The sequence below is a fragment of the Lissotriton vulgaris genome, chromosome 9 (genome assembly GCF_964263255.1).
Source record: "Lissotriton vulgaris chromosome 9, aLisVul1.2, whole genome shotgun sequence".
Classification (NCBI taxonomy): Eukaryota; Metazoa; Chordata; class Amphibia; order Caudata; family Salamandridae; genus Lissotriton; species Lissotriton vulgaris.
In genome coordinates, this window is record NC_141697.1 from 247455274 (window position 1) to 247480492 (window position 25219).

General features: G+C 43.7%; 1 protein-coding gene across 2 annotated transcripts in view; it reads left to right on the top strand.

Annotated features, from left to right (window-relative positions):
- Positions 1-496: 496 nt before the first annotated feature.
- Positions 497-25219, top strand: part of MAPK1IP1L (mitogen-activated protein kinase 1 interacting protein 1 like) — a 212427-nt gene continuing 187704 nt past the window's right edge. The window contains exons 1-2 of one of the 2 annotated variants that reach the window (XM_086937438.1): positions 497-603; positions 15165-15192. In XM_086937438.1, the coding sequence (XP_086793564.1) occupies positions 15169-15192 (24 nt within the window). In that variant the 5' untranslated portion in view covers positions 497-603; positions 15165-15168. The remainder of the gene's footprint in view (positions 604-15164; positions 15193-25219) is intronic. The other variant, XM_086937439.1, reaches the window with a different exon arrangement.

The following is a 25219-nucleotide window of genomic DNA, read 5'->3' on the forward strand; positions in this document are numbered from 1 at the left end:
ATGCTTGTTGTACCTTGATTGTTTCTTAGCCTAAACAGCACCCTCAAGGCAGCAGTGGAAGTAGTGGACACTGGCAGGTCCAATTTACTATTATAACACCAGTCTAGAATATTTGGGGAAAGATCAACTTTCCCTCAATATTTCAGAAGTCTTACTTAATATTCTATCTATGGGCCAGAAAGATTTTGGGGAAAGTTATAAAGTCCCCAAGTATTTTTTAGAAATTAGGAAAGGTTGAAAAGTAGTAATTTTGAATTGTAGAACGTGCTACACTGAGGGCGAGGCACAGGGCAAAAAATATAGGAATACAGTTTTTGTAAGACACAAAGCCCACGACAAGCACGATCATGCGCAGAAAATCCCTATAATGCCAAGCAGTCCCCTCGTGCGCTCGTCAGGCAGAGACGGATGGTAGGCGCGAATCTGTTGCTGCGCGCGTCAGAGCTAGAGGCAAACCGGAATACTTCAGCAGGGCGCTGCCTGCGTCCTTTGACCTGAGCAGTACTTCCGCTTCCTCGAGAACTCGGGCTGCCGAGTTAAAGGACGCTGCCAGTTTCTGTTCTGCCTTCGGTGCTCGTGCAGCTCTCATCTCCGTGTTCTCAGGTACAGTGGGTCCCTGAGCTTCTCCGCCGTGAGTGTTGATGTCTGACTGAAGCCGGTTTGGGTTACCACCTTTGTCTAAAACAGAAATCTGCCAATTTAGAGTGTCCCTAATGTCAAACGTAAACGTATGTATTTTATTTACAGTTGGACCGCGCATAGATCTGTTAGGCTGTAGTGTACTGACACGCACTTAATATATCAAAAGATACATTTGATACAGGTCCCTGTACAGTTTGCAACAGGATTGTCACATTTTCATTTAAAAAAATGCTTGTTCACGTGTGGTGCAGGTTGTTTGTGTTGCTTCACGTATCTATCATCTGTGTTACTGCTGTATGTATGTTACTAACATGTATCGTCTTTTATGGAGACTTTAAACTGGTTAAATTGACGGGTGACAGCGAGCTGCATCAACGTTTTGAGTTAGTCTTTTTCTACTCGGTAGTTTTAGAAACGTAATCCTATATAATCTTAAATAAAAGAGGGAGAGCACACGTGGCCTGGTACTGTCTACTCAATATAAGCTTCCGAATAACTGTTGACAACTCTCTTTTCCCAGCAAAGGTTGGTGGACGAGCCAACAAATTAACATGGCCAGCCAAGCAGAATTTCTGCTAAGAAAGTGCCAAAGCACGTTCTAATCCCTGAAAGTGTTTGCCACAAACTGTGCAACAAACCCCTTTCAAAAATAGTTTTAAAAAAGTGTATTTCCATAACACGTTTCTACTTGGCACATCAGATTATCACTGGATTGAGTGATTTATTAAAACTGACAGTTTTTAAACCTAAATTTAAAAGTATTCATGCACCGATCACCTGCCATGACAACAATGCCATTAGTGAATTAAGAGGCGTCATTGTGGAATCACAGTATGGCTTCAGAAATGGCAGAGGTACAACGGAGCTGTGTCTCAATTTGGCCTTGATTATGGGTAAGTACATAATGGCCAGGGGTGTTTCTACGCACCTGGCCTTTATGGACTTATGATACTGTGATACTGTGTGCAGGGAGAAAGTATGGCTACTGATGAAGACTATGGGTTTTGAGGAACCGTTGATAACTTTGCTTCGTAGATTACATGCCGCCACCTCCGTGGCCATACGATATGGGCCTGGAGGCGAAAAGAGAGGGCCCATCCCAGCAACGGAAGGTGTCCGCCAGGGCTGTATTCTTGCCCCCTTTTTAGGGTTCGGCCCATGTCAACCCTGCGTCAGCAGGGGAGGCGGAGCTCCGAGCTCTTATGTTATAAAAAAAAAAAAAAATGTTTCTTCAGGGGTCCGGGCTGCCACATTCCTTAGTGCGCGCGATTTTTTTGGCATCTGCATAGTGATTCGTCTTCGCTGTGCTGTGTTTTTATTATCCTTGACGCGATAGGCTTAATGTAATTTGTCGGTCGCCTTGTTGGCATTTTCTGTGTGGTTACGCGCACATCAGTGCATTAATTTCAATTAGGAGCTGTCAGGGTGCCGCGATAATGTAATGCAGATGTTGTGGGCGCGTTCACCAGTCTGCAGTAAATGGCGCGCGTTCGTGCATTTCTTGTGTTTTCTTTCCGTGTAGGGCAGACGTGAAAGGCATGGTCTTAAAAGCAGAAGGCCATATATCTTGAATTATCTCGCCATCACGGCGCAGATAATTGAAAACATATGCCTGGAGTTGCGCGCGAGGCCGAGAGCTGAGCAGGATGACTCCATGCCACAGTGTAAGCAGTGCTTAATTTGTAGAAAAATAAGTCCCGGTGCTCAAAATCTTTCTTATGCGGCGCCCGCAACTTTTCACAGTTATTCACCTGGTTAAATTACTACGCAACCCAATTGTACCATTGTTATGGCCACTGCCTACACTGACAACTCGGAAGCAGCCAGAATCAAAAATAAACTACTGCTTGAGCATCACGACATCGATTATAACAGTCTACTTATTTCACAACTGCATTCATTCAAACAAAATGCATTTGAAAGTGCGTTCCTGGGCAAATTGCTTTCATGTGCCGAGCATTACGATCCGCTTCAATAAAGAGGTGTTTTTTAGAAACAAAGTTGGGTAGACTGTTAATTGCTAAATGTAACAAAATCAGACCATTCAGTTCAGCGTGTAGAAGCAATTTACTTGAGAATGTTTTTGCATGAAAGTATAGCCATTCAAACATGTCAAGGCACTGGATTGTCCAGAGGGGATTAAACAGTCCACCTAAATACTTTTTTATTTATTTTGTAGTGAATTTATGAGCGTTTATGTAGTGAATGCCACCTGGTAGGCATACGCCTTTTGGTGCAAGAGCTTTACATTCTTAAAATGTATTAGTTTGTAGGGGTAGTCCACTGTGCCTCGCAGCGCTTTGGTCGCCTTTAACTATGAACATGAAGCAGCTTTGGAAAAGTGCGTTTTGCCTACTAGCCCCGAACTAGTTATAAGTACAGGGCCAGTGTAATGCCCCCAATAAGCAGCGGGTGCTGGTAAAAGGTAGCAGTGGGCATTCTTGGCACAGTGGTGCAGAGTGCAGCCTGCAGTGGAAGTTAACCATGAGCTCAGGCAAGTGAGTGTGCCCAGCACCTGTCAAAGACTTTAATGCACAGCCCGGGTAACTTGCCGTTATCGTGTGTGTAGTGAGGGCAGAGTAGTGAGGGCAGAGTAGTGAGGGCAGAGTAGTGAGGGCAGAGTAGTGAGGGCAGAGTAGTGAGGGCAGAGTAGTGAGGGCAGAGTAGTGAGGGCAGAGTAGTGAGGGCAGAGTAGTGAGGGCAGAGTAGTGAGGGCAGAGGACAGAGTAGTGAGTGCAGAGGACAGAGTAGTGAGTGCAGAGGACAGAGTAGTGAGTGCAGAGGACAGAGTAGTGAGTGCAGAGTGCAGAGTAGTGAGTGCAGAGTGCAGAGTAGTGAGTGCAGAGTGCAGAGTAGTGAGGGCAGAGTGCAGAGTAGTGAGGGCAGAGTGCAAAGTAGTGAGGGCAGAGTGCAAAGTAGTGAGGGCAGAGTGCAAAGTAGTGAGGGCAGAGTAGTGAGGGCAGAGTGCAAAGTAGTGAGGGCAGAGTGCAAAGTAGTGAGGGCAGAGTAGTGAGGGCAGAGTGCAAAGTAGTGAGGGCAGAGTAGTGAGGGCAGAGTGCAAAGTAGTGAGGGCAGAGTAGGGAGTGCAGAGTAGTGAGTGCAGGTGCAGAGTGGTGTGTGCTGTTGAGTGCAGAGTGCTGTGTATTGACAATGTAAATGACAATGCCATTTATTTATGATATAAAGAAAAAAAAAGAAATGTCATGAGCAATGCCAATAGCTCTACCTAGCAGAGTAGTGAGGGCAGAGGGCAGAGTAGTGAGGGCAGAGTAGTGAGGGCAGAGTAGTGAGGGCAGAGTAGTGAGGGCAGAGTAGTGAGGGCAGAGTAGTGAGGGCAGAGTAGTGAGGGCAGAGTAGTGAGGGCAGAGTAGTGAGGGCAGAGTAGTGAGGGCAGAGTAGTGAGGGCAGAGTGCAGAGTAGTGAGGGCAGAGTGCAGAGTAGTGAGGGCAGAGTGCAGAGTAGTGAGGGCAGAGTGCAGAGTAGTGAGGGCAGAGTGCAGAGTAGTGAGGGCAGAGTGCAGAGTAGTGAGGGCAGAGTGCAGAGTAGTGAGGGCAGAGTGCAAAGTAGTGAGGGCAGAGTGCAAAGTAGTGAGGGCAGAGTAGTGAGGGCAGAGTGCAAAGTAGTGAGGGCAGAGTAGTGAGGGCAGAGTGCAAAGTAGTGAGGGCAGAGTAGTGAGGGCAGAGTGCAAAGTAGTGAGGGCAGAGTAGTGAGGGCAGAGTGCAAAGTAGTGAGGGCAGAGTAGTGAGGGCAGAGTGCAAAGTAGTGAGGGCAGAGTAGTGAGGGCAGAGTGCAAAGTAGTGAGGGCAGAGTAGTGAGGGCAGAGTGCAAAGTAGTGAGGGCAGAGTAGTGAGGGCAGAGTAGTGAGGGCAGAGTGCAATGTAGTGAGGGCAGAGTAGGGTGTGCAGAGTAGTGAGTGCAGGTGCATAGTGGTGTGTGCTGTTGAGTGCAGAGTGCTGTGTATTGACAATGTAAATGACAATGCCATTTATTTATGATTTAAAGGAAAAAAAAGAAATGTCATGAGCAATGCCAATAGCTCTACCTTTAATGATACCGAGACCATTGCATTGTAAATGCTTGTTATTTTTAGTTTACACAAATGGTTTAGAAAAATTCTTGATTGAAAAAGGTTTGGACTTTCCTAAAATTAATGGCAAATACTTACCCTTATGTCTAATGCAGACGACACTGTGTTAATGACTTTGACTGCAAATAGTATGCAAATATGCTTGGACGCTTTTAATGAATTTATGTTGGGTTTAGACCTAAAGGTAAACTTCACAAAATCCTTTACAATGGTCTGTGGCCCAAAGAAGACCAAAACACGTAAATTTGTTGTAGATAACAAGGTTATCGAAAAAGTTCCAAATTTTAGTTATTTGGGAAATGTTTTTAACAAATCTCTAAATTGGAACCCTCTTATAATATCCCGGGTACAAAAACCACCAGATTGATAGAGGCTCTTTTTCGCTGCGCTAGCAAACTAGGTCAAAAACCAATTGCTGAGTTAAGACCCTGTATAAATCAAAATGTTTGCCTGTGGCAATTTACGGTGCAGGGGTATGGGGATACCATAAATGTGCCCAGTTACAAATTACGGAGAACACTTTTTTAAAATGCCTGTTATCAGTGCCAAGTAGTTATCCAAATATTTTCTGTCATTCCGAGGTAGGCCTAGATCTCGTGAGTGACAATATCCACGTTTCCCCACTTCTTTTATGGGGGAAAATATGGTCCTCGAAAGACCTGTTGTTTTCAAAAGAAATTCTGAAAGATTGCATAAATTTGGAAAATGCCTTGAAAATTCCCAGGCTGTTTCACGTAAAGGAAACCTTTGAAAAAATTGTTCTTGGTGATTTTTACAATAACCCACATCTGATTACATCAGATACAAAAATGGTGATTAAGAATGCATATCGTACTATATTAGGCTTGTCTAAACCTGAAAATCAGCTTCCATACCAAACAGTTATACTCCAGCAACAATTTTATTTATCTTTTACTCTACACACGCAATGGCGTTTTTACTTAACTAGATTTCGGTTAAATGCACTGCACTTTTTCGTGGCTTTTCCAAAGCAAGGAGGTTGGTGTGAGAGGCTACCCCCTTGCCCATGTGATAATGAAGCTAAACAATGCACATTGTGCTTTTTTGTACACTTTATAAAGCTCCGCGTGATCGCTTTATTAAACCCCTCCTAAGTGACATTAGACCCTGTAATTTTAGGGAAGGTTTTGAGCATTTAAGATCATTGTCAACTGCTGTTATATGTAGTTCTATGCTCAGTTTCATTAGATCAGGAATCGTTACTGATATTGTGTCTTCTGATATTTTTGATTTTGATCTTATTTCTAAAAATTACTGAAATTGTTAGAAATGTTGATGATGACTAATGCTTTTAGCTAGAATGTATTAGTCACATCAGTGGTCTTACATACTTGAGTGGGAAGGCGTGAGAGGCCAACCCATTTAAGTAATGTTATGATCAATTGTTGAAAACATATAGTGCACTTTACACTTATTTATGAGCCTCGTAAGGGATAACTGACCTTGATTTTATAGGAACTTCGGTTTTTGAACGCTTTTAGCTATAATGTACCAAATTCTCATAGTGGATTGCTACATTTAAGCTGGTTAGCGTGAGAGGCTAATCAGCTTTTATACAATGTAAGGATGCAGTTTTCTGATCATGCACAGTGCACTTTACATTTGCTTATTAACTTGTGAGAATGACGCTTTTGATAATACACAGTTCACTTTATTTTTCCATATTAGCTTGTGAGGGATGTGACTGAGATTATAGAATGAAATCTGCTATAACCGTGATTTTATATTGATTTATAATGTAAATTTTTTATGGACAAATATAGGAATATATCTATATGTATTCTGTTCTTGATATATTCTGCTGGAGTTTTGTGTTTTAACTCTGGGAAATGAAATACCATTTGTGCATTTGTAAGTTCAAAACTGTATACTTTTATGATTCTTCTTTCTGGAATCGAATAAAGTTACTAGTGACTGAATTAAGAGGCACATCAGTTGTCATTTGCACCCTACCTTTCTGTGGCCAGTATTCTTACATGAACCCCATCTGGTGCATTTAAATCAAACACAAGAGAGGTGCTTGTAAAGCACACACCCTAAACCAGGAGTCTCTAACCTTTTCTGTAATAAAAGATCATTAGATTAAGTGAAAATCATCCCAAGCAATCAATCATTTTAGTGTTGTAATCAGGACCACATATAGTGCCCACTATATGCAAGATTACCAGCAGTGGTCCCCTTAGTGCATCATAGGTAATGGAAAATAGCCATATCTGCAATGTTCCAGTCACCAAGAAAGTATTATAAGTAAAAGGTTTCTCCACAGCTGCATGATTTATTACTCAAATATCCGCTTTAAAAATGTTTTATAAATACAGCCATTTTTCTCCCTACATCTGCTTCTGAGTTCTGCAAATGCACACGTTTTCGTCCCGATTAAAAGCTTCTAATTTAATGAGCATAGCTGCTCACAACTGTTACTTACAGGTAGCTGATGATCTACCAGTAGCTAACGAGCTACTGGTTGAAGAAGCCTCCCCTAACCACCATGTATTTCAACGTGCTCCCAAGTGCAATAAGGAAAAAAGGAAGCCCGGTGAAAAGAAATATTTGCCTTGGATCACACAATTTGGTCAAGAGAGGAAGCTGGAAAAATCCATGATTTTCTATTTTCACATTGTAAAACACAAACAATTGAAGAAGGGTCTAGGGAAATTTAAGTCCCTGCCCAGTTCGTATCCCCCTAACTGTAATCCTAACAACAAAAAGAACCGGGGGTCTATAACTGAGCTTCAAGTACTCTGAGCTGCTGCAAAACTCCTACATAAGTGAGTTAGGCGCTAATAGAGCTATATAAGTCTCTATATCAAAATGTGTGCCAGGACAAACCTGTCGAAGGACCTACTGAGATTGTTGGTAAGACCCGTACAGAGATGTGTTGGATTCCCATCAAATAGGTTGTAGATCAAGTGTTCTCATTTGGTCATCCAAAAATGGGGTGGTATGTCTCTTGATCAATGAGACCCATCCATCGCCCTTACTCAATTGGGTCGCACCATCAATCGCTAAGGTACCCATGAACAAATGATAAAGATGGGATCGAGTGCAGTGCAAAAATCAAAAGATGTGGGAGTTAAAAACAAGGGGTAAAAGGATCAATAGGCGAAAAACTCTAATGTAATTTGTCCTTTCCCTCAAACAAACAAGAACAATGCAGAGGAAGCAGTCTAAACATATAACTGCATTTACAAGGCCAACATGTTTCAGCCGGTAGGGACAAGATCCCATGGCTTTCTTCAGGGCCAGAGTTCACTTTATGTATGCAGTAGCTAATGCTTAGAACTCTGGCCCTGAAGAAAGCCATGGGATCTTGTCCCTACCGGCTGAAACATGTTGGCCTTGTAAATGCAGTTATATGTTTAGACTGCTTCCTCTGCATTGTTCTTGTTTGTTTGAGGGAAAGGACAAATTACATTAGAGTTTTTCGCCTATTGATCCTTTTACCCCTTGTTTTTAACTCCCACATCTTTTGATTTTTGCACTGCACTCGATCCCATCTTTATCATTTGTTCATGGGTACCGTAGCGATTGATGGTGCGACCCAATTGAGTAAGGGCCATGGATGGGTCTCATTGATCAAGAGACATACCACCCCATTTTTGGATGACCAAATGAGAACACTTGATCTACATACCTATTTGATGGGAATCCAACACATCTCTGTACGGGTCTTACCAACAATCTCAGTAGGTCCTTCGACAGGTTTGTCCTGGCACACATTTTGATATAGAGACTTATATAGCTCTATTAGCGCCTAACTCACTTATGTAGGAGTTTTGCAGCAGCTCGGAGTACTTGAAGCTCCGTTATAGACCCCCGGTTCTTTTTGTTATTTTCACATTGTACCATTCAGCCGCTAGACGGATATCTCTTTCCCTCTCTAGTTTTACATCTTAAAAAAAATTCTAACTATCTGCTAGAAAGTGAATATTTGGGCATCTGAGGTCCACAGGACTGCATGGTGACTATACGCTGTTGTTGTTTGCTTATGTGAAATCTAGATCCCACTACCATTGGATGAACACTGCAAACGGACAGTGCTGCCAAGTGATGTGAGAGAAGACCATCACAGTGAAGGAAAATTGCCCAGTGTAATGCCAGGATGCAAGCATTACCGACACCAGATCTGAAATTACTGGTGGTTGTAAGGGTTGCAACTCTGCCGGTAGGTACTTTACCAGCACCAACTGGCCGAGTTGCAACCCTCAGATCGAGGGTTGCGTACCCCAGGTCTGTTAGCTATCCACGGCCAAGTATGAGTCGCGGAATTCCGCATCAAGCCCTGCATGTAGTGAAGGGGCCATTTCCAAAATTGGATATCTCAAGTATGATTTGAGAACTTTGACCAAATCTTAACATGTTACTAGAGAACGCAAGTCCCGGATTCGAGCCACTTTTAAATCCAGTGAGGCTGTAGTGAGTGAGACTGTCGAGCATAGGTAAATCCAGGCCATTCGATCACTTGGGATGTTTGCTGATGACATCTTAGGTCCTGCTGCTGTCTTTGGTGTGTCAGAGGAAAGTTTGAAAAGCCATTTAACATGATATTCGTGTTCTGTGAGTTAATGAACACAAGGGCATTTTCCACTAAGCAAAATCCAAAGCTATTGACTTTGTGAATGCTTAATTTATGTCTGGCCCTAGAGTCACCTCCCTACCCTGGGAACTTTTGATTGGCTAGATTCTTTGAAAATGAGTACATAGAGTGGAGTAACGCAGCAAAAACAGAACTCTTTTTGTAATAGTAAAATAATATGGAGTTGTTATAGATGCTGCTTGAGCTTCTCTGGGTGTGACCCTCCACTCTAGTGAAAAGTTACATGTATTGTAATTGCATTTATATAGCGCTTACTACCCCGGACGAGCCATCAAAGCGCTTTTTCGGCGAGTAGCACGCTATTCTGGGACCCATAAAGGATTAGTGTTGAATTAGTATAATGAAAGTAATTAAAGTGGTGGCTAGGTTAGTCCGTTATTAGGATTCGGAAGGATAGAAGATGAAAAAAGCTTTGTATTTAAATAGCGCTTGTTACCCCTGATGGGGTGTTGAAACACAGCTTTTAATTTTTTTGGGCAGTAGCACGCTACTCCGGAAACCCATAAAGGATTAGTGGTGAATTAGTATGGTGAAATATGAAATTAATTTATTTATTACTGTAAGAGTCCTTGTGCCATCACTACATCCATCTACGCATTGGAAGACTTATTGTACTGTCTTTGTTTTCAATTTTCTCCAATCTTCAATAAAAAAGATTTGAAATAAAAAAAAAGAAATATGAAATTAATTTGAGTGGTGGATATTAGTCGGTTATTAGGAGTGAGAAGGATAGTGGAGGGATAGAAGGTGGAGAAAGGTTTGCATTCATCTATCGCTTGTTACCCCTGATGGGTGTTGAAGCCCATTTTTAGGTCTCGCTATTCGATGCGCATGCGCATCGAGCTTGCGAGACTATGGGGGCTTAAACAGTGTTTAACTAACTTGCAAGGAATCGTGGCGATTCCTTGCAGTGCCCGTGACTTTTAAGCTCAATGCGCATGCGCATTGAGCTTAAAAGCGCGTGCACATGCCCCCAGCCGCCTGCCTTGCCCACTCTCTCTCACAGCCTCCCCCAGCTCCACCCCCTCACTTCTTGGTTGCACGGCCGCTAGGCCGTGCCTCCACTACTCTCCTCCCCCCTCCTCCTCCTCCTACTCTCCTCCCCCCTCCTCCTCCACCATTTGACTGACAGTCACGGTCGACGGAGAGGCATAGCAGCGGATTGTTTGTAATGATGGAAACAGGCTGCCAGAGTGCAGCTACTCGTTTAGTCTACTTCCGCTATAAAGTAGTGTCCCTTGTGAACACCGTACCCTTCCTTCACATTACTTCGAGGAGTTATTTTAACCTCAAACGATAAATCAACTGAGGTACTAATAAAATGGCGACAAAACGCTGTGCCCGTGCCTGACTACCTCCTTCAGTCCTTATACGAAACCGGCACAAGGAGCTGCTGGTTGTATTCACATTGTTTTCATCCTCGCATTTGTTTGCTGCGGCAGCTGGGGCAACTGGAGCCGCCCCCCTCCTCCTCCTACTCTCCTCCCCCCTCCTCCTCCACCATTTGACTGACAGTCACGGTCGACGGCGAGGCATAGCAGCGGATTGTTTGTAATGATGGAAACAGGCTGAAAAGTTCACTCGCCGCACAAATCTAAGAAGTAAGTATCTCATCGAACAAATTTAAGACCTATAATTATCCTTTGGCGATACTGTTTGCTCAAATTAGTTGCACTTTATTCTTCTTCATTAAAAAGCTTTCAAGCAATTCCTTGTGAAAAGTTACATAGCTTTAACATCAGACCACATAGTTTCTTTACTTGCAGGCATCGTGCCAGGACCTTCTAGATATATGCTTTGACTTTGGGAGAAACGTCTCAGAATGACTGGGCCGTAAGCACCAGGAAATCTCAGGTGCAAGGTAGGGACACTAAATAGTGTGTGTCAAGATAACTGCACAGGTACTTTGGATTCTCAAAAAATTTGCGCATCTCATTAGTGAAATCAACTTTCAATTGTGCGGCGAGGTCTCCCGCTCTCCATTTGGTAGAGATGCGCATTCAATAATGACTTTTTAGCTTCTCTGAGGCTACGGCTCCTTCGTGTGCTGCCGGCGCCTGGCTGTTAACTGGAAGGCATTTCATTCTTTCTTGGGCATGCTATCCTCTTATGAGTGTTACAGGACTTGTGGTTTCGTTCATGGCTTTGCGCAAACCGAGATGCATTGCTTCTGGGCTCCTGCTGTACGTGTACGCAGGCGCATTGCAAGTTTATTCGCTCACAGCACATCGTTTAGTCCGTTTTTACTTTCGTTCATGCCTTCTGAAGGAAATGGATGTGTGTATGGCCATGTGTACGGAGTCTTTTAAATTGGAATTAGTGAACTCCAAGTCCCAGCCGCATTGATCCAGGCTGTCTCTTTCAGCCACTGGCTTGACACTTTGTCAATTACATATTGGCTCAGCCCACAGAACTACTTCTTTCTTCCCCACTGTCTCTCACCTTATGTATAGGTTTTGCAGTAACCCGTCACCATCCACCACCAACACCCCATCCACCACCAACACCCCATCCACCACCAACACCCCATCCACCACCAACACCCCATCCACCACCGCATCCACCAGCACCGCATCCGCATCCACCACCACATCCACCACCACATCCACCAACACTTTAACCACACCCACCACCACCACATCCACCACACCCACCACCACTAAATCCACCACCCCATCCACCACCACCCCATCCACCACCACTGCATCCACCACCGCATCCACCACCACCACATCCACCACCGCATCCACCACCACCACATCCACCGCATCCACCACCACCACATCCACCGCATCCACCACCACATCCACCACCACATCCACCACCACATCCACCACCACATCCACAACCACATCCACCACCACATCCACCATCACATCCACCAAGCTATTAATTTTGCTATTTTCAAAACCAACACAAAAAAAAGTGTCATTTACTATACCAATCGCTCAAACTTTCCTAATGCGAGTCCTATTGCATTTCCAATGCTTGTTGACGAGTAGCACGCTACTCCGGAACCCATAAAGGATTTGTGTTGAAAATCAGTATAGTGAAATATGAAGTAATTTGAGTGGTGTATATGTTATTCAGTTATTTGGATTGAGAAGGGTTGGGGAGAGGTAGAAAAGGTTTGCATTTATATAGCACTTGTAACCTGTGTTTCCCTTTAAATGTCTCGTTCTTGCATGCTTGCATCTCTTGTGTATCCTTTTGAATGCTGGTGTTCTGTGTTCTACAGAGCACTGTTAGAATTCTGTGATGTACCTTTGTGTCATTCTACCATCTGTCACTGAAGTACATGGATGTGCTTTTCTTCATGGATTAAAGCTACAACTTAACTCTTCTTCTGGTTGAATTCTTGAAAGAGAATACTACATAACCCTGATGTGGCGTTTAAGCGATTTATTGGCGAGTAGCACGCTACTCCGGAACCCATAACTGATTTGTATTGAAAATTAATATAATGAAATGTGAAAGTAGTTTTAGTGGTGGATGTGCTATTCAGTTGGATAGAGAAAGGTAGCGGAGGGATAGAAGAAGGAAAAAGGCTTGCATTTATATAATGCTTGCTTACCTTTGATGAGGTGTTGAAGCGCTTTTTTGGTGAGTAGCATGCTACTCTGGGAACCATAAAGGATTAGTGGTGAATTAGTATAGTGAAATATGAAATCTGAAAAGTGATCTTTCCTCTGACTCAAGTGGCAATCAGAGCATAGCCAGTAACTCCTGCGAAGCAGCGACTGGTGTCGGAGTCTGACGCACAGATATGCTCATAATAGTCCGCGAACACATCAGCAATTTGACTCCCTCCTCGGACGGTGGTTTCATCTGAGAGAGCCTGTAAACTGACGAAACGTGTACGTGTTGGCTGTGATGTCTGTTTTTGATGAAAAGATATTGAATAAAGATATACAAAATCAACTGAAAGAAGCCCAAACAGTAAGCTCTGACTTTAAAATGCTCCTTTTCATCACATTTCTGTTAGGAAATCTTCTGGAATCTGCGGGGAGCCTCACATTTCCTTCCACCCAGTATTCCTCCAGGTCTCCTGATAAAAATAATACCTCACTTGTGTGGTTTGGCCTAGTGCCTGTAACAGAAAATGGCCAAAAACTCAACATGGATAAGTCACATTTTTCAACTGAAAACTGGTCTTTTTTTGAAAAGTTACAGTTGTGGATTTTTTACCCTTTCTCAGTCGTCAACTAGGAAAACGTAGGAAACATGCACACTTTTAAAAAATAGACAAATGGGGGAATCCAAGGGTGCGTGTCTTGCGTGGCTCTCACCAGGTCTTTTTACTCCGAAGCCCTTGCACCAAATCTCAAACTTTGGCAAACAACTCCTTTTTTTTTTTTTCACACTTCTGTCATAGAATGTTCAATGTTCTGGAATCTGCAGGGAGCAACAAATTACACCCCACCCAGTATTTCCCCAATCGCCTGATAAAAATGGTACCTCGCCTTAGGTCGCCACAGGTTTCGAGGCTGTCCACATTCCCACATGACGGATACCAGGCGCGAACGCAGCTGACTGCAGAAATATAGCAGTTGGAGAAGTGGCAGGTTAATGAAAAGATAAAGAAATTTGGGGAGGATCACCATCTTAGCAATGGGTAGCTGCCCAGTTAAGGATAGCAGAAGCTTCTGCCAGCTCTCCACACGCTCATCTGGCCATGTCATCAAGCTTCTATAATTAACCTTCTACAGATCATCTAGGTCCCTACTGAGCCAAATCCCTAAATATCTTACCGGCTACCTCGCCCACTGCAGTGGAAACTCCGATGTGAACTCTGACGTCACAGCTGTCAATGAGAATAGGATCAACTTGGCCCAGTTGATAGTGATATCTTATATATCCTGTACCTTGTGAATTCTCTAATCAATGGGTCGAAGTTATTTTGCAGGTCACTCATGTACAGGGAGACTTCATCTGCATGTATAAATGCTAGAATTATGTAAGCTTTCAATACCAGGCCCGATGCAATTGATGCTGACGCAATCGAGATGCAAGCAACATCATAGCTATGGCAAATAGTATAGATGACGGGGCATCCCTGACGGGCACATCTTGGTACTGGGAAGGGGGGTAATCATCCCATTAACCCGCACGCATGCAAATATCCTGTTATGAATTTTTCAATTCGAGTGTAGGGGCATGTCAGGACCTTTTTGCGTATGCATCAAGAAAAGGCAAATTGTGCAATGCTGTGTGGCTGCTTCTGCAGCAGTGTTATTTCACTGTATTGTCATTTTAAGAAAAGTTGATACAGTATGTATCAAAGTTTCACCTCGGTGCCACCAGCTTAACACCTATGTATAGCAATCAGCATTGTAATGTGACTAATCAACCTCTGCAAATAGTCTTCCACTGTGCGACACCATGTGTGGTTCCTGTTTAGTGTTCATAATGTTTGATTTGTTTCTACTAGAATACTTTTTATCTTTAAATCCTACGTAGAGCAGATGATGGATTGTGATGTGTGGTAAATGTATATCTATGCGGAAAACGATGCAGATTCATTATTACTGTGAATCTGGGTCGATTTGAAGAACATATTTGCGATTAAATGAAACATTTTATATAAGGATAACGTATGCTAAATAGTAACCTAAAGCAAGAGCCCTGCTACTGGACGTCCCACCTTTTGATATGTAAAGCCCACTTAACTGTTTGCTTCCTGCCTATCATTTTATTAATATCAAAAGGAAGAACAGTGCAGGGGCGATTGAATAGGACATTTATTATGAAATTTAGCATGGTTTTTTTTCCCCTCAAAAAAGTTTTCAAATATGTTTTTTCAATTCTGTTTTTCAGTAAGATGTCAGGAGCTGATGAGTTTTCGGTAAGTACATTTTTGGAAAAAATATTTAAATGTTTGCTTCCAATAAACCCTCTATTGTGAATATTATGAAGTGTTTTGGCTTTGGATATGTTTTAGAACTAATAATTCCTTTGTTGCACACTGTTGCTATATATACTTCATGAGGTGCTTGCTTAATGGTCAAGAAAGTGAAAGACTTTGCAAAGATGGCTTCTTCCTGGTAATGTTTGACTTTTGTCTGTCCTGATGCTGCAAAGCAAAATACATTAATTCGGTAGTGCTTGTGTTCATTTACTCCTAATCAAACCATCACTCCTTAGAAGGCAACTTTATTCAACCACTTTTGATGTACTGTGGCGTTAAGATACATGTAAATCCAATTCTTCAGTTGATCAGGCATTTAATCAGTAGGTTTGTAGCGTGCTACTGGTCACCTGTGAGGGTATCTAGATACTGGTAGGGTCCAGCCGAATAGCCAAGTCTTCAGGTACTTTCGGAACTCTGGAAGAGATGGGGATGTCCATAGATGAAAGGGTAGCTTGTTCCATGTCTTCGCTGATAAGTAGGAGAAGGAGCGACCTCTGTATCTGCTACTTGGGATGCTGCTAATTCGGAGGCATGAGGTGAGATTTAGCGAAAGAGACACAGAGCGGAGTTGTCTGGTGGGCTGATGGAAGTTCAGGCAGTGGTTCAAGTAGGCGGATCCAATGTGTGAAGGGCCTTGTATGCATGGGTCAGGAGCTTGAACTGGCATTTTTCCTGGACAGGGAGCAGGTGGAGTTCCCGTAGGTGTAGGTGAAGTGGGTTTTTCTAGGGAGATCCAGGACCATCAACAAAAATTAAGCAATAGCAGTGTAGGCCATTGGAAGTGGTACTAGTGTATGATAGTAGTCATTATCTGTTTTCTGAAAAGAGTGACCCCACTGCTCCGAAGTCATAAATAGTCCAAAATCAAAAATGACAAATGAAAAAAAAATACAATTATCAATATAGCTGAATTCAGAACATTAGGAGACGTTCCATGTGATACTAAATCAACAAATAACATCTAATATTATTCCTCTGAAGTCTTGCCTTGAGTTTCAAATCTACTTTTTTTTTTTAATTACTTTCACTTTTTTTACATTTGCACATCAGCCCAGCCTAACGTGCGAGTGAGATTGAATAAGAGGGTACATTACTACTGTACATACTACCTGGAACCTTGGTTGGAAATCTGCTTGCTTACATTTATCTACACTGTGAGACATTAGGATCTGAAGAACAACCCAAACCTGATGAAGTCCTAATAAAGGACTTCTTCAGGTATGGCTAAAGAGCCATAGGGCTAAAACTGACATTGTAAATCTCCCAGGAATTCCTAACTCAGTCTCGTACTAATCAGTTTAGTTTCTCTTATGACTCTATTCGCTTAGGGAACTAGGAAAATCTTGACAAGTTTTTGGAGCTCCATCCACTGAACACCACAGATGTTATTCTCTTCATGTTGTCTGATGGCAGCAGCTGCTGATTAACAAATGTCTTGTGATCCTTGGTCATATCATCCTTGTAAGAGGAACCCTGTTGTAATTTTGCAGTTTATACTTGTCTTTCACACTAGTGGGTAGTGAGCATGATCAAGGGGGAATGTGCTTTAACTATTTATTTATTCCTTACTTCATGTTGTCTCAAATTGTGGAAGTCGTCTTCAGAATCTATGGGGAAATTTAGTACGTTCTAAAGAATTTAAAGTACCCATAGATGTACTTCAGGTAGTTCATTGCGCCATTCATTGATTTCCTTTAGAGTCCAACCTTCATGAATGAGCCCATACCTGTTTCTGTTTCCAAATGGCTGTTCAGTCATGTGATTCTTACGTGGCATTTGAGTTTCAAAAACCTAGAACCTTACGTCTGTAACCTGAAGCTTATGGGCTTTTTTCTATATCTCAATTGTTTCTTCACTCTTCTCTAGGTAACGTTGTAAAAGTTCTCAAAGATTCAATATTTGGGCAAGGCAACCAAAGAGTTCAAATCTAGGACTAGACAACAGCATTCTTCAAGTAGTGTCCCATCTTTGTTGGGAGAAAAAACATTGAAGACCTGTTTCTATGCCTAGGAAAAGGTGCTCAGTCAGCAAGGTTCCTTTATGCATTCATCTCATGCGGGAAGAAACCCTGCTTTTCAAGCATGCAGCTATAAAGAATTAATTCAAGGAGTAATGCAGGAGTTAAATGATGTAGTAATGTGATTGTGGGGGCGTGGCTTGACAAGATAATGATAAACGTCTTGATGTTATTATTAGGAAAGAAATCTATGGCTTGGAGGAGAACGTTGGTGTTTGCTGAGATAGTCTTCCCAGGTTGAAATCCACATTGATCGTTATGGACTATTTCTTGTGTCCAAGTTGTTGTTCTGAGGCAATTATTCTGGCCAAGATTTTGTAATCACTATTTAGCAGGCTAATGGGGTGATATGAGCTAGGGTGATCCATGGATTTGCCTTTTTTTTAATAAAAAAAAAAAGCTAATGATTACCGCCTCTGAGAAACTGAAAGGAATTTCACAACTTTCTAAAATCTCATTAAAGAGTGACCAGGAAAGGAATCTGCTGTGGGCCAAAGATTTTATATATCTCTGCTGGTAGGCCATTGTTCCCACAGGTTTTCCCATTAGAGGAGTTCTTAATCGCTTCTAATATTTCTTTAATAGTAGTGGGAACAGCTGCCCCCTGCAGCTGTTCTTCACTGAGAACCGGTATATCAATGTCATCCAAGAATGTATTTATTACCTCTGACCTGGTGACTGATGGGGATATATAGAGGTTCGTATAATGGGTTGGAAAGCCTTTCTCAATCTCAGCTGATTGAGATAGCATGTAGTCACTGTCTCCATCATAGGCTGATTGTGGAGTTGTTTTTGTCTCCTTTTCACCAACCATGCTAGCAGTCTTCCAGCCTGCTCACTTTCTTCATATAGTCGCTGAAAGCATGCGTTCTGATTGAAAATTGTCTGGCCAAAATATTGTTCTTTCAGGGCTTGTCTAGCTTTGCTTAATTTTTGCACCAGAATTCTACACAACCCCCGCCCCTAAGATGGACCCGAGTGGCGTGGTTGAGCTTTACCTATAGATCTCGCTCTTTTTCCCTTTTCAGCTTTAGTACTTGAGCTTTGAAGGCAATGGCCTCTCCACGTATGAAGGCCTTGCAGGCTTCCCAAACAGCAAAAGAGGGAACCAACCCAATATTCCTCTTTAAGAATTCTGTCAAATTCGAATTCATGGCTGACACCCAACCTTTATTGGTTAATAATGATTTATCAAGAGATCACCTTGGCCCTTCTGGTTGCTCAAATTTAGTGTTTAATTCAATAAATGGGACTGAGTGGTCAGAAAAGGGAGTGGACCACACACCTGAATTCTTCCTGGTCCATTGAAAGGAGACCAGAACGAAGGCAATCCTGGAGGCCGTATTATATCTTTTAGAGAAACGGGTGAACTCCTGAGAGTGAGGATTATCCAGTCACCATGGATCAACTAAAGGTAGGTCCTCGGTCATTTTAGCTAGAACCCTTGATGCCTTAGGTTTGTTATATGCCTTATAGATTCGGGATGAGTCTAATCTAACCTCCTGAAGAATGTTGAAATCTCCCCCTATCAGGAACCAGACCGAGCAGTCCCGCAATGCTCCATACAGCTCACGTAATGCTGCTATATCATCTTCAATAAGGACATAAATGCTTGCTAAATAAATACATGGAGTTTCTAATACCATTTTGAGAATAATCCATCTGGCTTTAGGATCTCTAAAAACCTCTAAGGTTTGTCCTTTGAATGTCTGCGCTATTAGAATCGACATCCCTGTAATAGCTGTTCGAGTGGAGGCATAAAATGCTTCAGAGATACCGTTCGGCTTTTTGAGCGACTTGCATTGGGCATTAAGATGCGTCTCCTGTAAGAGAATAAATTGAACTTGGGCTGCCAGAAGCCATTTATTTATTATTTTGAGGATCTTGTAAAGCGTGCAACTACCCCAAAGGGTTACCCTGCGCTATAGGTGGACAGTAGCACAGCACAAAAAGAGGAATATCTAAGAAGGCAGGGTTTAATCAGAGCTGCTAAAGGGTATAGTTTTTCAGTTCTTACAGAACTGAAGCAGTGAGTTACTGGATCTGAGAGCAATCAGCAGAAAATTCCAGAGTTTAGGGCCCTGCACAGAAAAGGAGTGCCCCTTAAGACGAGCTCCGAGAAACCTGGGCACAGAAAATCGTGCAAAGTTGGCTGATCTCAGCACCCGGTGGGGACATTTGGAGGGACCAGGGCTTGGATATAAGAAGGAGCAAGACTGCGTCTAGTACGAAACATATAACCCAAGGCCTTGAATTTAATCTGTTTCTCAACCCTCAGCCAATACAGTCTCGGAAGCAAGGGAGAGACAGAAGAAAATCTCAGCAGCCGAAAGAGCAGGCAGGCTGCCGCATTTTTGATGATCTGCCAGCGACACATCAAAGCTTTATCAGCACCCAGGTACATTTCCATAATCCAATCTGGATGTTACCAGAGCTTGCAGCTCTGTTCCCTGTCAACTTGGAGGGATCAGCCAGAGTATTTTCTTAAGCCATTTCAAAATGGAAAAACAGAAGACAAGTGGAGATTTTTAGCGATAATGAAACCCAGATTCTTGACTTTATCCACCGGTACAGGCAAAGGCCCCAACATGGCAGGCCAATGGCTGAGACTCCAGAGATCAGGGTTGTTTCCCAGGATCAGGACTTCGGTTGGATCGCCATTGAGTTTGAGGGCGTTCTGTTCATCCAGGATGCGACATTAGCCAAGCCTTGCCTGAGAGGGGAAGGATCTTTGTTTTGCGCATCGATAGTGAAAAAATATTCTGAGAATCATCCACATACGAGAACACAGTTAGACCCGATTCTTCAATCACATCCATCAAGGGGCGCAGATAGTTGTTAAACAGGGTTTAAAATGGACCCCTGCGGGAACCCATGAGGTCAGTGTTAAAGTAGTGGCAGTGGTGTTAGCTAAAAAGACCTGAAAAGTTCAATCCTTCAGAAAGGAGGATAACAACTTCAAAGCAGTGCCTGCAATGCCTAAAGCCTCCAGTCTATCCAAGAGAATTGAGTGTGAGACCGTATTGAAGACTGCACTTAAATGTAAGAGGAGAAGGGCGACTGTCCCACCAGAATAGAGTTCTTACCTCAAATTCTTTGACTCCGAGTAGGGCGAATTCGTTGCTGAAACCTGCCCTAAACCCAGACTGTGATGGGTGCAGCACGTTGGAAGTGGCCACAAAGGAGGAGAGGTGAGTATGAACCTGTTGTTTTTTCCAAAATTTTGGGGAAAAAACGAGAGAAGTGAAATTGGCCTGAAGTTAGACCAGCACGGAGGGTCAATGTCCTTCTTGACCAGAGGGAGTATCAAGGCATGCTTCCAGTTCTGAAGTACCACACCTGTGACCAAGGAGGGATTAAAGAGGTCCAACACTTCCCTGAGGGCTGCCTCCTCAAGTAATCAGAGTTTTGATGGTGGGAGGGGGTCGAGCAGGGAACCAAACTTATTTATTTATTTTATTTATAAAGTTTTATATAGCGCGAACTTGATCCCAAAGGATATCAGAGCGCTTTACAATAAGAGGGAAAGGTAACAAATCCAAACACGAGTCAAACATGGGGAATATAATAGGCGTTGAATGTATAACATCAAGCATCTCAGAGACCCCCATCTCCAGTATTACATCAATCAGCTCAGCGATCCCTCAGCATTACCTCAAGCATCCCCACAGCACACCTCCAGTAACATCAAGCATCTCAGTGACCCCCCCCCCCCCCCCCGAGATAACATCAAGCATGGCACGGGCTCACAGCTGTTATTATTCACACAGCTCTGATGATGCACCTCACGCACGGGGCTGACAGTTATCATTCACACAGCTCTGATGCACCTCACGCACGGGGCTGACTCAGTTATTATTTACACAGCTCTGATGCACCTTAGGCACGGGCTCACAGCTGTTATTATTCACACAGCTCTGATGATGCACCTTAGGCACGGGCTCACAGCTGTTATTATTCACACAGCTCTGATGATGCACCTCACGCACGGGGCTGACGCAGTTATTATTTACACAGCTCTGATGCACCTTAGGCACGGGCTCACAGCTGTTATTATTCACACAGCTCTGATGCACCTCACGCACGGGGCTGACTCAGTTATTATTTACACAGCTCTGATGCACCTTAGGCACGGGCTCACAGCTGTTATTATTCACACAGCTCTGATGATGCACCTTAGGCACGGGCTCACAGCTGTTATTATTCACACAGCTCTGATGATGCACCTCACGCACGGGGCTGACGCAGTTATTATTTACACATCTCTGATGCACCTTAGGCACGGGCTCACAGCTGTTATTATTCACACAGCTCTGATGATGCACCTTAGGCACGGGCTCACAGCTGTTATTATTCACACAGCTCTGATGATGTACCTCACGCACGGGGCTGACGCAGTTATTGTGTGTGCGGCGGGGGGGTGGTGGTGGTGGTGGTGTGTGTCTCTGTATGTGTGCGCTCGTGTGTATGCGTGCATGTGCGCTAGTGTTTGCGTGCGTGTATGTCTCTGCGTGTGTGCCTGTGTGTGTGTGCGCGCGCGTCTCTGTGTTGGTGTGGGTGTGACTAGCCTGCCGGAATAGGAGCGCGTGGTTGTGCGCGCCACCCGTTTCAGTCACTTTAAAACAATTCCAGTTACTTTTTGGGATGTCACAGTTCTTACTAGTAATGTTCAATCTTCAAACAGTGTTGAATGCCCCTCAAAACCACTTTACTGGGCCTCAGGCACTGTTTCTTCTTTTAGGGGGTAACAAGAGGCTCCAAACATGCCCTCCCTAGCTTGTAGGCAAGACCTAAGGCGGGGACGCTCTGTCCGTGAGGCCTGAACACCTCTGTGTGCCTCGTACGCCGATCGGGGGACGAACCTACCGAGTCTCACGCATCCCACGTGAGACGCGTACTCGGGAGCGTACTTGGGAGATGGTACGATTCGCAGTGAGTGTACGAGTCGCACCAGGCAGGTGCGACTCGTAGGGCGGTGCACTTACAGTGCCCGCACCGCCTGGCGTACGCTCAGTGACCCAGGGCACAGGCGAGGCAGACGGGCTGTGCGAGTCGTGATGGGGGTGAGACTCGCACAGCGCACACTTCAGGACTTCAGGGGGCACAAAGGGCGGTGCGAGCCGTATGCTTAGCGGCGACTCTCACTGTGGCGGCAAACGCGCTCGTGTGTGTGTGTGCGGCGGGAGGTGGTGGTGTGTGTCTCTATGTGTGCGCTTGTGTGTATGCGTGCGTCTATGTGCGCTAGTGTGTGTTTGCGTGCATGTCTCTGCATGTCTGCCTGTGTGTGTGTGCGCATGCGCGTCTGTGTTGGTGTGGGTGTGACTAGCAATAGTAGCCAATAAGGTTTGCAATTGTACGAGGTCCAAAAGAGGCCACACATTAGTTCTCAAGAATGTGTCTGACTTCGCTATGTGCTGACCGTCCCCAAGCCATTCTATAATAGATTTTAATTTAACCTGATTGCTAGCACCATTGATATTGCTTGATGCTATTTTAATGACATTGCACCCCCATCATAGCACATAAGAAAAGAATTCCATTGCGCAATAGATAACAATAACCCTTAGCATCTAGTGGGTTGTAGCTCTCATTTTTTGAGTCTTACATATACTAAATCTTGTGGGTAGCAAACTTGGCAACCTGATCAGAAGATCCTACAAAGCACATTCTACCTGTGTTTTCATCCACTCACCTCTTGTGCCCCGCATCTCTACATCTACTTCTCCCCACTGCTCCCAAGGCCCCACCCATCCTAGGCCCCCTTCTAGAGCGATCCTCTCCGCCCTGAGTGCTTTGACATGGCAGTCTTAACCCTCCGCCAGAAAGGGTACACCCTGGATGGTCACTAACTGCCCCTTTATCAATGTTGCATATATAACTAATGCATAATATGCTGATAGAGCAATTTTCATACAGCTGCTTTAGTTCAAATGCAATGTACACCTACGCATATCCCCCTCACACTCTGTTGACTTGTGAAGTGACAGTTTGTCTGCCTCACAATGCTCTGGAATTCAACAAATTTTAGATTTGCCCGTCTGGATCAAGGAGTTGTTGCCGAAAGAAAAAGAAAAACACTGCTTTTACAAACAATCTGAGTCCATGGCATGCTATTTATGTATAAGGAGAACAACACTTTGATAGTCTGGGACCCACCACCCTGCCATGGAACGCCACCTCTTGAAGCTCAGGTAATGCGACTACTCTTCGCTGTGGAAGATATATATATATATATTCTTAAACACTTTTTATACAAGAGCTTTGCTTAAGAACGTTTTCTGTGGTCCTGATATTCCAGGCTTCAGCTATTCACGTGTGGTTTTCTAGTGTCATAGATTTGGCTTACATATGCCTCCCCATCTCTTTTTACTGTCATAGTCTGTGGTTCGTTCACGATTCTTATGATGAAGTGTATTTTTCCTTCTAATGTGATTTTTCTCATTCGACTGGTCTTTTCTGTCTTTCATTCGACCGGTTGGTTCTATGTACGGATTTTTGGGAAGGTCAGTTTGCAGACCCACCTCCTGGATTGGTGTTACTTTGGTATCTAATTCTAAACTAAGGAATCTGTGGCTAGATGTCTCTATCGGATTGACAAGTTGCTTACCTTCGGTAATGCTTTATTTGGTAGAGACATAGTCTAGCCTCAGATTCCTTACTTACCCACCCGTCCTCCTCGTTCTGCAAACTGTTTTCTTCTTACCTACAAAATCCTTTTCTTGAAACGATTATATAGTTTGTTACACTTGTGGTAGTTAATTCAAAAATGTATATCTTTTAGGGACACTGTTTCCATAGCCAGTTTCTATGGTGGTTCCTTGTTCTGGCGCAAATTTTAGCAATGGAAGAAACTTACATCGAGGCAGGGCTTATATGGGCCTGAGGACGACGTTGCTACAGAGCCGCTCTACTCCCTCAGCTGACGCGCAGAGGTTCTGTTGGAAAATTTTCCAGATCCATTCTGGCGCCTGGGGAGAATTCTAAAATGCGGATTCTGTGGCTAGACTATGTCTCTAACAGATAAGGCATTACTGAAGGTAAGTAACTTGTCCGACATAGCCAATGGCTTTCTTACAGGCAAGACTTATTGGATTTGCCAATGTTTATTTGTCTTGCATTATAGACGTTTGCTTGGAAGTACTGTAAGTGCTATTCGACAGTGTGCGTCTCTGACCGGAAGTTGATTATGCATGGATTGGATGAAACTGGAAGTACATACCAGTGGCCATGTATGCTTTTAATGTCGGAGGATTCTCGGATTCATACAGTGCCCAGCAATGAGACGTATCGGCATTTCCAGCCAGAGAATGTTACCATACTAGTCAATGCCCCACTATAGTTCCAGACTTAACTGCCAGTGAATAAAGTTCTTTCCAAAATGTATCTAAAGTCCAAAGAGAAAAAGGCCTCCGTGGTCCTACATTCTCAATCAACCCAGGACTCATCTCTCTCACAAATCAACAAAACACTGTAACAGAAGAGTTCATCCGTAAGCCTGCATTCCTTAGATAGTGAAACATCATCTTTCAAGAGCGGACACTGTGCATTTTGACTTGGTAATACCTATCATGTTTTACTATTCCTCTGGGTTCTGGATTACTCCTGAACAGCTTCACCGTTCTTGCATCATTGAAAATAAATGATCTGGGCAGTCAAAGACCTTCTTATCAAAAGGATGTAGGCACTGTTCAGAACTTTGAGCGTATTCCTGTTGAATCCTTGCGACCCACCTGCATTTTGGGGACATCCTCCTTGCGAACTTGTTTCAATCAGCCAGCCCTGTTGCTCTGTGGCTCCGGGTCTGCTTACCCCCCGCCGCCGCACTCTCGCTACACCTGAGCGGCCGCCGAGAGGGGGAGAGTGTGTCACGGTGAGGACTAGGTTTCCCAGCAGCCTTAGCGGCCGGGAGCGGCCCACGAGAGAAGCGCGCCAGGAGGCGAATAA